Raw genomic sequence first — 13,333 nt, forward strand, 5'->3', positions numbered from 1 at the left:
TCATTCTACCTATGCCGGGAGCCCGGGTGGGGGGGTTTAGGTTTAGGGTTCCCGCGGGAGGACTTAGGGTTAGACACCCCCCCTGGGAGTTTAGGTTTGGGCTAGGGGAAGGGAGGGTTAGGGTTAGGCACCTCCAGGTGGAGGTTATTGCGGCTGGCGGTAAATCATACTGAATCCGTTCTAAGACCCCCCTGGTGCTTGCAAATTTGATTTAAATGCTTACCTTTCCCAATATATGCTTGCCATTCCAAGTATATGCTTGGCTCTCCCAAAATTTTATTCAAATTCTTACCTTTCCACTACAGGTTGAGTCTCCCATATCCAAAATGTTTGGGAGCAGGGGTATTTTGTATATCGGAATATTCCGTATTTTGGAATATGTGCATACCATAACGACATATTGAGAAAGGGACCCAAAACTAAACACAGAATGCATTTATGATTTATATACACCTTATACACACAGCCTACAGGTAATTTTATACTATACTTTCAATAATTTTGTGCCTTAAACATAGTTTGTGTACATTGAGCCATCAAAAAACAAAAGAATCACTATCTCAGTCATGTGAAAAAAAAGAAATCTGTATTTCGGAATATTTGGATATGGGAGACTCAACATGTATGTGCTTAGCTTTCCAAAAGTCCTTAAACTCTCCCTAATCTATTCTTGCGTACACTATATGACACAAGGAAAAAGGAAAAAACAGGTATTCTTATGTAGGGCACACACAGATTGTATCTTATTTATGCTACCATATCAGATTAGAAATCTGGTTACAATATTAAAACGTAACTTTTATTAGATAAATTATAATTGTGAAATATAATTAATGTGCACAAAATAAAATTTTAAATTATGATTGTATGCCTTTGTTACGTATTATTTTACAATAAATTCTCCAGTTGAATTAATGTTGTTAATTAATAGTCCTATAGACAGTTATGTTGAAAATCAATTATTCCTTGATAATAAATATATATATCCCAGTCACATATAGATGGACTTCCTCAAGAGCCACTATTGAAAGTATTTATCAATAACGAGTCCAGATATGTGATTAACACTACGATTGTGCACAACCTCTAGGGAAAAGTAGATAATAATGACTAAAACATTATTACCACCAACCTTCAAAGAATACATTAAGCTAATATCCTTGAGGTTATATCTGTGGGAGTCAGTATTATTCTCTACTTAATATAGTAAGATGTTATATCTTCTTAATTCCCAATATGTCAGAATGATCTAGATAAGTGAATGTACTGGCTCTGATATCAATGGCACTATATATGTTCTTCACTACTGTATATAGCAAGAATAAAACCGCTATATATTTTTAATCATAGGACTTATTTTTTGTGACTCTAGTGCTTCAAATTATTTGCTGACAACTCTCTTTGAAAACACTGTAGTATTGTGACCATGCTTTTTGAGAAAGCCCCCACCATTTCCACGGGCAAAACGAGTCAGCGGGATCCACAGCCGTTCTGCTGTTGGTCAAGACAAGTCTGCCGTTACCCCGACTATCCAGGACACAAGTGTGCCTTTACACGGCGGCCACTGCCTCAGCACTACAGTCCTTCTGCGGCTGCTAACACAGTACGAGACATAGGGCCTGATTCAGAGCCACTCGTAAGCGGCAGCTCGTTCGCTCCGAGCGATGTTTGCCCAACTGCGCATGCGTACGGATCGTTATACGCATGCGCGAACCAGTCAGTGCGGCCGAAATTCATGTGCTCGCAAAATAGCGAATGCCTGCTAATTGGAGTGACAGAATGAGGCGTATGTGGGTGGTAACAGGGGAAGGTGCTTGAAAACGGGGAGTGGAGATCCGATCGCAGGCGTGCTTAAAGGTCAAAATGGGCGTTTTATGGGTGTGCATAATTAATCCAGCAGCGTCATTGACCACGTCACTGGGTTATTTTAACTCAGAACTGCTCGCAAAATAGTGGTTGAAAAAACCAACCACAAGAATAGCGAGCAGTTCATACGCTGGTTGATGTACTCGATTAATCTAATAAATAGTGGACATGACGTATGGTGCGAGCGGCCAGGGGGCGTATTTTTCAAATATACGTTTGCATGTTTTGCTCGCTCGTTCAGACTTAGAGGCGTGAACAGACCGCAAAGTGCGAACGGTTCATTTGAATAGCTACCCCTTTTTAGAAAACTAACGACTGCAAATAGCGAGTGGCTCTGAATGAGGGCCTTTGTCCCAGCGGAGTGAAGGCGGATGCTGGTGCATATATCCAAGGCTTCCATCGTCGGACCACGGCTAAACGCTGTCGGGATTTAAAGCAATCTTTTGGGGTGAGCATAACTACAAACTATATCATACCCCAGATTGTCATTATACTTCATCCTTACAGGACACTGATCCTTTGTTATTCTGAGGAGAGTAACTGTTTGGCCAAATTTGCTTAATAACTCCAATATATGTAGTAGAAACTACACGTGAGACTTCTACAGTAAAACTCTTGGAGTTTATCAAATTAATCTAACCGGGTGTGATACTAGTACTTGGAGTGGAGAGATCTTCATTGCATTTGATACAGTGACATTTAGGATCCACTAAATTATTGCATTTATTCATTTAATTCAGCTGATTGATGAATGACAGGTAGAAGCATCAGGATGATTTAAGTGTTACTATATTAGTTATTATATATGTATTAGTGTGTAATTAAACAATTTTTATATTTGTGTTTTTGATAGAGTCCTGAATAATTTATAAGTAACTCTGTTTGTATGTTTATGTCTGCCATCTCACACATTGTTTTCACTTTAACTAGCGCAAAGATACATTGTTTTTTCTCCTAGTGTTTAATTTTGAAATGAGTATTCACAGACCCATTTAAATCTTTGCAGCTCTGCTTATCCATCAAATATATTTGACTTGTCTCATATATTCAACATAATTGATAAGCGCCAAAGTTTTTTAAGAACTTCGGATAATTAGATTATTATCTGTTTGGAATGAAAACCTGGTAATGTATGGGAGCAAATGACAGTCATCCATTTGCTCACAAACACTGGAAAATAGCCAAAAATGGTTGTTCAGACAAATTGGTTAAAACACACAAATTTAACCAATTTGAACATTTTTTTTAGTCCTTTTTTCAGTGTTTAAAACCATATGATCAACTGTAATTTGCTCCCATACATTACCAGGTTTTCATTCCAACCAGCCAGATAGGACAGATATCTGACAGATAATTGTATAGTGGATGGCCAGCTGTAGAACCGATACAGTCTGAAATAGTAATAAGAAAATCGCTATTTAAAGTCTATTTGTGACATACAGAATGCACAATCATTAACAGCATAATTATATGTAAATAAAGAAACACAGTGGGGTTACATTTTATGCTTCTGAATTTGTTACACTGAATCTATGTGATTGAAATGAGCTATAGTACATTGTATACTGGGAATTGATATTGTACATGAATAAGTAGCACAACTATTACTATAATACATTTAGTGACAATCGCAAACATAGGAATACGATAGTGTTACAATTGGTGCTTGTAAACTGATACATTATATCTATTTGCACAAGGTGAGCAGAAATATAATGTATATTCTGAACTAATGCTGTAAAAGATTTACAGCATGGTCACAATACTACAGTGTATTCAAAGAGAGTTGTCAGCAAATAATTTGAAGCACTAGAGTCACAAAAAATAAGTCCTATGATTAACAATATATAGCGGTTTTATTCTTGCTATATACAGTAGTGAAGAACATATACAGTATAGTGCCATTGATATCAGAGCCAGTACATTCACTTATCTAGATCATTCTGGCATATTGGGAATTAAGAAGATATAACATCTTACTATAATAAGTAGAGAATAATACTGACTCCCACAGATATAACCTCAAGGATATTAGTTAAATGTATTACAGTATTTGAAGGTTGGTGGTAATATTTTAGAGTCATTATAATCTACTTTTCCCTAGAGGTTGTGCACAATCGTAGTGTTAATCACATATCTGGACTCATTATTGATAAATACTTTCAAAAGTGGCTCAAGCCCATCTATATGTTACTGGGCTATATATATAGAACAAGGAATAATTGAGTTTCAACATAACGGTCTATAGGATTGTTAATTAACAACATTAATTTATTGGAGAATTTATTGTAAAATAATACGCAACAAAAAAGATATACAGTCATAATTTAAATTTCACATTTATTTTGTTCACATTAATTATATTTCGCCGTTATAATTTATCTAATAAAAAAAGTTACGTTTTAATATTGTAACCAGATTTCGATTCTGATATGGTAGCATAAATAAGATACAATCTGTGTGCGCCCTACATAAGAATACCTGTTTTTCCTTTTTCCTTGTGTATGATTTGTGATTTATTCTTAGGTGCACCTCCCCATATAAAATAGAAAAAGTGGACATTAAATTCAATTAAAGGGGAAGAGATTTATATACAATTTATATGGAGTTCCTGTGCAATAACCAAACTGTTTTAGTTCTATAGTATACTTTATGACTCCATGCTTATAGGAGCAGAGATAAAATAACATGCTTTGAGTGAAGAAATGTAATCTGCATATACTCTGTCCTCATTATGCAGTTCATACAGTGTTACATAATAACCAAGGATTAATGTTGAATACTGTTTAATGTTGAATATGTTTCATTTATTTTTCTGCATGCAATTATTGTGGGTGTTTTCTGTCATTTGGGCTTACTCTCTGTGATCCCATGATTTATGGATATATAGGAGCAGAGGTATAATAGTGTGCTATGGCCTATCTACTTAAAAGTGAGTAGGCTATGACATGACTTCTGGCTGTTGGCGACACAATAGTAAAAGAACTTTATGGCATAAGATATTATTAGGAAGAATTTGGTTGGTATATTATCTTTAAATAACACTGAACTTTGTGATGATTTGACACCTTGTATCACAAGGATCACTTTGGAGCATACAATTTTGTCATTACCTCAAGTTGATATGTAAATAGTAAAATTAATTTCAGCATGGTTATCTCATGATTAAAGTATGCTTATGCATAACTTTTTTCAAACTCTGAAATTTTATAAAATAATTGGACTTTCGTAAATGTGGTAGTCCTACATTTTTACAATTCTGTGAAGACCATGGGCAAGGGAATATTTACCACCGCTATTTGAACTGTAACCTACAGCCATACTTTACTGGATCTGCCCATCTCGTCTGATCTTGGAAGCGATACAGCAATACGCCTGGCCAGTACTTAGATGGGAGACTACCTAGGAATACCAGGTGCCGTAGGTTAACTCATACTGGAGGATGACTAGGACTGCAGATGGGACAGTAATTGTATAATCGAGTTATACATATTAATACACCAGTATCCTACAAACTGGGGATATGATACCTATTCCATGTGTGTTAAGTGGAATGCAAAAGAATTTCTGTGATATTTTCACCGTATAGCTTGGGTGTTATATATGGTAACGGAGTTTTGTATCATTAGAAAAAATATATATATGTTTTCTAATTACGGTCAATGTCCAAATTGACCATACAGATTTAAGTATAAGGGTACCTTACAATTTTATTTAAACATAGTAAAAGTTATATTTGAATGTCTTTTTCTACATGAATCTTTATCCAAGTGTGCCCCAGCAAAGAGCCTTTCTTTTTTCTGTGTGTCATTGTATGTCAAGTTAGAGGCTTTGGGAGCACCACCAACACTGTAAGTTATGATACTGTATTTGAAGAGATATAGGATGGTTGGTTTACTTAAATGTAACAACAAATTAATAAATATATATTCATATTTTGATTCTGTGTGGAATCTCCCCTTCCTTCTTGAAGAAATAAGGAATTTCAGGATGGTGAGGCATTAATTGCCTTTGCTTCCTGGGTAGATTCGCATTATTGGATTGTTAGTAGATGTGTTCTCTAGGAAACCCATCAACCTATTTATGGAATGCTTACATTTAGTTTCCTTGACTCACAGGGGTAAATTTACTAAAGTGAGAGTTTTTAGAAGTGGAGATTTTGCCCATAGCAACCAATCAGATTCTAACTAGTATCTTCTAGAAGGTGCTAGTTAAATGTTAAGTAGAATCTGACTGGTTGCTATGCGCAACATCTCTACTTTAGTAAATTTACCCCACAGAGTCTGGCCTTTATACTAGACCAACACTATGTGCACACGGTGCTGCCCCTTTTATTGCCATTGGATGTTTCTAATAATCTGGATTTGGACCTCAATAACCTTTAAATTATTCCTAAAGCTATTTCTTGCTGCTGTGGTCTACTATGAAACCTGCATAATGGAGGTGATGGACAGGTATTTTCCAATGGGTAATCCACATCTGGATACTGCAGTCATTGTTAAGGCCTTGCTCTATGCTAATAAAGTCTCATCTTCCACCATGTATCAAGAATTACATTTTAGAGTGTAGTATAGGGGATATCCATCTCCATCTAGGAGTTTTTTTTTATTGGTTTGAAGCTCTCCTCTAATTGTCCTAAATATGCATGTGCAGAAGCCTCTTTGGACAACTGCTTGTGAGATTGCTGAAAAAAAAAAAAAAGATTTGGGGCACATGTTTAAAGGTATGCGTTTGCACATCTGGTTAACTGTGTTCCCCTGAGTTTTGAGGCAGGATGTAATAGGGTGCAAGTATTTTTGCAGGATCAAACTTGCACCTTCTCCCACATTTGGAAGGTAAGAGTTTGTCCCTAAACTCGCAAATGTAATCGGATTTGAGTTTAAAATTGAAACTGCGATTGCAATAGCGATTACGCACAGTCTCACTGCGATCATATGCAGCACAACATAAGGACGCCCACCTTACCTTACACACATCCGTAATACTTAGCAAGACTGCAAAACTATCGGTAACATAGAGTACCATCGCAGCCTCAGACACACTTGCACTAGGTCTGAAATTGCTAACCTTCCAGTACGCAGTGAGAGTTCAGGTTGGGTATGCCATCATAGTGGATAATTTATGCACGCCCCTGCAATGGCGTTCAAACACATTGGCCCGGCTGTTTTTTGCCGACCAACCCTCGTCACCACCCCCAAACAGTGCTTCCTGTCAATCACTCTGTGATGGCTCAAGAGTAGTCTCTGCGATCGCAGTGCCGATCACAGTGGCTGGTTCGCGTACTGTTCGCAGAACGCAACAAACAGCCGTCTACATGCGTAATCGCATTTGCGATCCTTGCTGAATCAGAGTTTGACTGGCATGGGGGTGCAAGTTTAACTGCATGGAAAACACACACCTTGAAATGCAACTTTCACAGTTTAACGAGATCCGTGATGGCTTGTGTGTGAAAAAAAAAAATATATAGTAAAATGTAAAAAACAGCTCCCAGTTGTTAAAATATGGGGTAAAAAAGATGTAGGGGTCCCCTTGTATTTTCAACAATCAGCACCAGGCTGGGGTGATGAATTTTTTGGCCGGGCGACCCCATGAAGTGGGTCCCATGGCTGCGGCATTACACCCCCCACTAGAAAGAGTCTGGTGCTGGTTGTGGCTAATACAGGGGAGCCCTACTCATTTTGTCCCCTGTATTTCCACAACCTGGACCGACTTACTGAGCTTGGTGCTGGTTGATGAAAATAAGGAGAAGCCCTACATCTTTTTTCCCCTGTAATTTCACAATCAGGTCTGGCTCAGAAAAGTCCAGTGCTGGTTGTGCTTTAAGGTGGGGGGACCCCACATATAAATTTTTTAAAATTTAACTATTTAATAGCTTTTGCAGACAAAAGCATGCACTGATCTGTGCGTGCTTCTGTCTAACTCACACCTGCTCAGGCTTTAGTCGCTAGCCTGAAGCAGGTGTATTATTTTGCAAGTTTTAGGTAAGTAACTCAGAGCTGAATGCTATTCCGATGTTCACGCAGTTGAGTGACTATTGGTGGTCTGCGCATGCGTCCCAGCAGCATTGCGCATGTTCTACGAATGAATTGCGAACACGAACTCTGTGAGGATTCAGTCACAATTGATGGAAGAGAACATTATGTGGGTGGGTACGGGGAGTTCGGGCCAAAACGCATGCGTATCGGGGCCGTTTCCTCGGCGAGTACTAGCCAACATCTGCAATCGCGCATGCACAGAATGAACCTCCAAGCATCTCAATTATCACAGCTATTCTGAGTGACCATAGACTTACTCGAGCTGTCGATGTTTTGAAGAGCTACGTAGAATGCAGTGTTTGTGTACGCAGTTGCGAGCAACTACGAGGCCTAGTGGGCCTAGTGAGGCAACTAGTGGGCGTCTCAATACAAAATCCTCCACCTGTTGCATTAGCATATTTTAGCTACTGCGATCTGTAAGAGTATGCAGCTGTATATGCATTACCGTCCATCTCTGAATCAGGCCCATTGTGCAAGTTAAAAACGCTCTCATTAGTGGTTGTAGGAAACTTTTATTGCTCATTTCAACAGCAGCAAAGATCCTGCAGCACTGTATTCTCTACAGTCCTTCATCCATACTTACTGACTTTTGATCTGTCCCCCCAGGGAGAAGCCTGGGAAGAGGCAGCAGTCGGGCAGTGATAGGGGTGGGGCTGGATCATTCGCGTCATTAGGCCCCAGGGCCGTAGCTAAGGTAGTGCGGCCTGTGCCATCGCACAGGGCACCACAGGTCAGGGGGCGCTGTTTGGGCCTGTCAAATTTCTGTTTATTATCATTCTCACTAGTAGCATCTCCTGGCCTCCCCTATCTCTTCCCTGGCCCTTCCCCATAAGGCCATTCCCCTATTTTGGGTGTATTATGTCCCTTTGAAAAATGTGGGGGGTGCCAATGCTCTATCTGGCACAGGGCACCAAAAAGTCTAGTTACAGCTGTTAGGCCACACCTGGTTCCTTTGTTTGCTGTTTGAGAAAGTTATATTGACTCTATTAAATTTGAAAATTAATTAAAGCTTCTGTACTACTGGTCTGCGACTTTATGCAAATACCACTACAAAGCATTTCCCTAGTGAACAGTCATGCATCCAAATGTCCAAGGACTGAGATGCCCACTTTCCATGGATGCTGAAAGGCCCGATTTAGATGCACCATTGTTCGCACCATTAAAATTTCAACCCCCCTATGCTGATATTTTGTCTGAGTATGACCTCTTACGTGAGCAATTAAGTATCTGTATCGAATTGTCAACCCAGGTCACCATCCAGTAATGCCAAATACAATTTCAATGTACTTCTTTGTGTGTGCATCTGAAATCGCAACTGTATGAACACAATCGGGATGCCTGTGCTGTGCAACGTAAATGCATGTACAGTAAAGGCTTAACTCTGACCATACAACTCAGATTTAGGTCCTATGTGTTCTTTGATTGTTATTGTTGTATTGGTATTGCTAACAATTGGATGGTACTGTACTTACTCTTCCTGTTAGCCCACAAATTTGTGATGTATATCAATATATCAATTTGTGATTTATACCAATACCAGAAGTACTCAGTTGGGCTGGGTGGGTACAAAGTATCTAAGAATATCAATGCGTTGAAGCAATGGCCCCAGCATGCAGTGGCCACTCCCCATTAGTCATGTTGGTCATGAAGCATACATGGATACAGCACCAAAAAGCCCAACATACCTTCATACCAAAGCCTGTATTTTATAATACCAGCCCTGAACAAATCACAAGTGGCTAACATATAAACATTGCTTATGGTGGCTGATTTTATTCCCCATTTCTTTCAGTCGACAGCAGTACTTACCTTCTTTTCAAAAATGACCATCTCTTTTTGGATAAAGTGTTACTGGCTTCTAAATGGTCACCACAATTGTCTAACCAAAGTCATTACATTACTTCTAGTTACTTGCGATACTCTGCATCATGTATTTGTTTTGTTTTATTTTGATACTTTAGCCTTAAAACAACAAAACCTCACATGCGCTAAGAATGGTTCTAAACAATCGGTACAAAGTCCTTATAGGGAATGTTCATATGGTTCTGGTTTGGTCATCCATAATATAAAATAAAAATAAAAATAGCGTAATACAGTCTTGTACAAGTGCAAAAAAACAGGCAAGTGTGTATTCAAAACCTTTGCCTACTCCAGTGAGGAGAATGTTGCCAATCTCATGAAAACCAGTAGATCATGCAAAACATCAGATCCCTAGTGAATAATAATCTAGGATGGTGTTTATTAATATCCCACCCAAAATTTTATTGTCAGCATTCCTCCTATATGTAATCATGCATTTAAACATGAATTTCGGTAGATTTGCTAAAGCTCCTTAAAAGTAGAGGTGTTGCCCAGATAAACCAATCAGATCATAGCTTTCATTTTCTAGAATGTACACCTCCACTTTTCCTTTTTAGAAGCAATAATAAATCTACCCGTGTGCTGAATAGTGTTCCCTTTTTTAATGCCACTCTCGCTTACCACAAGGCTCATACACACAGATATGCATTAAACTGTAGTAATTACAGTTTGTCACTTCTGTTACATTTGGGGGCTGGCTGGCCCCTGATAATTAAGAATCCAACTCGCCACGAGATGTGGAGGTGGCTACTTAACTACCAGAGCAATTTTAGAACAGCTGTCCCCGCAATCCTTAACACTGCTACTGAAGTAGCATTGCTGATCTGGCTGACTGCGCATACGTGACCCAAGTTCCCGCATGAACATGGCCGCAGGGCATGCAGTGCAGAGGTGGCACAACCCCAGACATCCTTCCAGGGGACTTTTAAGAGAGGAGGGAGCCCGTTAGCAGACTCAGTGCGGGCCAACTCCTCTCTCCGTCAGTGTCGCAGTGCACTGGATGCAGTAGACTGGCTTAATGCCAGAATCTACTGCGAATGTCTCCGAGAAAATGGCGCCCACGCCGTTTTCCCTGGGGACAGCAGTATTGCGCACGCACGACTCACCAGGGAAAATGGAGAGTCTTTGCTGCTCTGCAAAGCAGCACTACGGACAGGTAAGTATAAGACTAATGGGTGCAGGGTGTGCGGTTGTGCGGTGTGGGCCCGTGTGCCTCGCACACCCTGCACCCATTATAGATACACCCAAGCCTCCTTCCCATAGAAAGGATCACTGCTCCGGGAACCAACACCATCAGAAGATGGCATTAGTTCCTGCAGGCAAACTCTGAAAACTTTCAGTTTTCAGAGTTTGCTGAATACTAGGCGGTCCCCTAATAATGAATGGGTCAGTTACTAAAAACATGCAGAAACTAGCGTTTTCACCAGGTGCAATGGGCCCATAATGATCAGGAGTTTTAAACTGCCAAAAAAGGGAGTTTTGTACACAATTTACATATACAAAATAATGTAGGGTCTTCTATGATATTAACTACTTACCAATCCACCTCCAATAATGGATATTTTCTTCTGATTAGCAGATGTATCCATGGTCTAGAGTGCTGAGATGTGCAGAGAGAAATGGAAGAACTTCAGACTACTGAGTCAAGCATAGTGTACAGTACTTTAAAAGGATTCCAATCTGCTGACATATAAAGTACCAATGAGTAAAGTCTATATTTGCTTGTTAGCACAAACAGAGAAGGGCAAGCTAATGTTTAATATAAGATTACAATGTTCAGTTGTGTTACACATGCATGGTTCCAGGCTTACTGCTTCATTAAGTCACGGCACACATTTTTTCATCTGCAATAATAATCTCCACCTCTGATCATTTGAAAGACCCATATAACATAACATAATATAAAAAGCTTGGGATAAACACATTTCAGTTAGGAGAAGTCAAAAAATGTTTTACTATCCTGGGTGCTACACAGGGGCTGGCTGGCAACTTTTAGTCTGGGGGGCAGACACAAGTAAGTGGCCCAGCTTTTCTCCCAGCGCAATGAAATAAGCAAAGACATGTGATAATAACCTCTGTAGGTATGGTATGTATAAGGTGGGAGTGCTTTAAATAGTCCATTAAATGTTGAAAATTGTTATATCAAAGAGTTATAAACAAATACAAGTACCAGCCCAATCTGATAAAGCAGAGACCATTCTAGTGACCCCTACAAAATGCACACAGTGATGGATGCACAATGCAGGAACCATTCTTGTGACCAATATACAATACAGAAATGATTCTCGTAAACCGATCTACAATACAGGGACCATTCTCCTGACCGATCTACAATGCAGGGACCATGCTAGTTACTGATATGCAATACAGGGGACATTCTAGTGACCGGTATAGAATATAGGGACCATTTTTGTAACAGGTATATACTGGGACTATTATAGTGACTGGTATAAAATGCAGGGACCATTCTGGTAATCAGTATACAAGGAGTTTGCGAAAATCACCCAACTCCGAGAGTCAGCAAGAAATGTAATTAATTTCCAATCAATGGCTGGATCCCTGTAACCTAAGCAGGTAGTGTGGGAGTAGATTGGATACAGATGTTCAGGCAGGGGTGTAGCTAGACATGCAGAAGGTGTAAAGCGCTACTCAGGAGTGGTGGTAAAGTAGGGGGTGTGTTTCTTGTTAGGTTTGCTCTGCAGCCACAAGACACTGGTGTGCTCCCCATTCACACCAATATGAAATGTACATTAAACATGGGACTGTGTCTATCAATGGCACAACATTAGGGGTGAAGCTAGGCTCTAACCCATCCCTCCCTGTAGATAGTAATCATCCTTGGCTAGCTTTCATACAGCTGTCAACATTGTTAAGACTGAAAAGTGTTAGGATGAGGGAACACAACATTTTTAGTCCCATTACATTAATATGCCAGCGCCTGCTGCATTTCTTCTGTGGTTCTGGGGTATCTACACTTTCAAATGGAGCTTGCATACTCTACTGTCTCCAGACTCAATGGCTAAGTATTGTTGCCTGTACTACACTACCTCAACCCCACAGAGCATTGTAGTGACTATCATAATTCAGTGAGCATCAGTGACCACCAGATAGCATAGCAGGGAATGCATATAGTGCTGAGAGCATAGCAGGGACCACATATAAATCAGAACATAGCAGGGAATGCATATAGTGCTGAGAGCATAGCAGGGACCGCATATAAATCAGAGCATAGCAGGGATTACCATATACTGCAGAGACTGAGCATAGCAGGGACCGCATATAAATCAGAGCATAGCAGGGAATGCATATAGTGCTGAGAGCATAGCAGGGACCGCATATAAATCAGAGCATAGCAGAGATTACCATATAATGCAGAGAGCATAGCAGGGATTACCATATAACGCAGAGAGCATCACAGGGACAGCATATAATGCAGTGTGTCACAGTGACCTATATGTAACGCAGTGTGTCAGTGACTGCCATATAATGCAGTGTGTCACAGTGACCGCCATATAATGCAGTGTGTCACAGTGACCGCCATATAATGCAGTGTGTCACAGTGACCGCCATAT

The 13,333-nt window shown here is 39.8% G+C and overlaps 1 protein-coding gene across 1 annotated transcript in view; it reads right to left on the reverse strand.

The window, feature by feature from the left end:
- Positions 1 to 11,366, reverse strand: part of KMO (kynurenine 3-monooxygenase) — a 142,402-nt gene extending 131,036 nt beyond the window's left edge. The window contains exon 1 of the mRNA XM_088481624.1: positions 11,300 to 11,366. Within this exon, the coding sequence (XP_088337750.1) occupies positions 11,300 to 11,350 (51 nt within the window). The 5' untranslated portion in view covers positions 11,351 to 11,366. The remainder of the gene's footprint in view (positions 1 to 11,299) is intronic.
- Positions 11,367 to 13,333: the final 1,967 nt, after the last annotated feature.

This window comes from Taudactylus pleione, unplaced genomic scaffold (genome assembly GCF_031769625.1).
Source record: "Taudactylus pleione unplaced genomic scaffold, aTauple2 ptg000275l, whole genome shotgun sequence".
Taxonomy (NCBI): domain Eukaryota; kingdom Metazoa; phylum Chordata; class Amphibia; order Anura; family Myobatrachidae; genus Taudactylus; species Taudactylus pleione.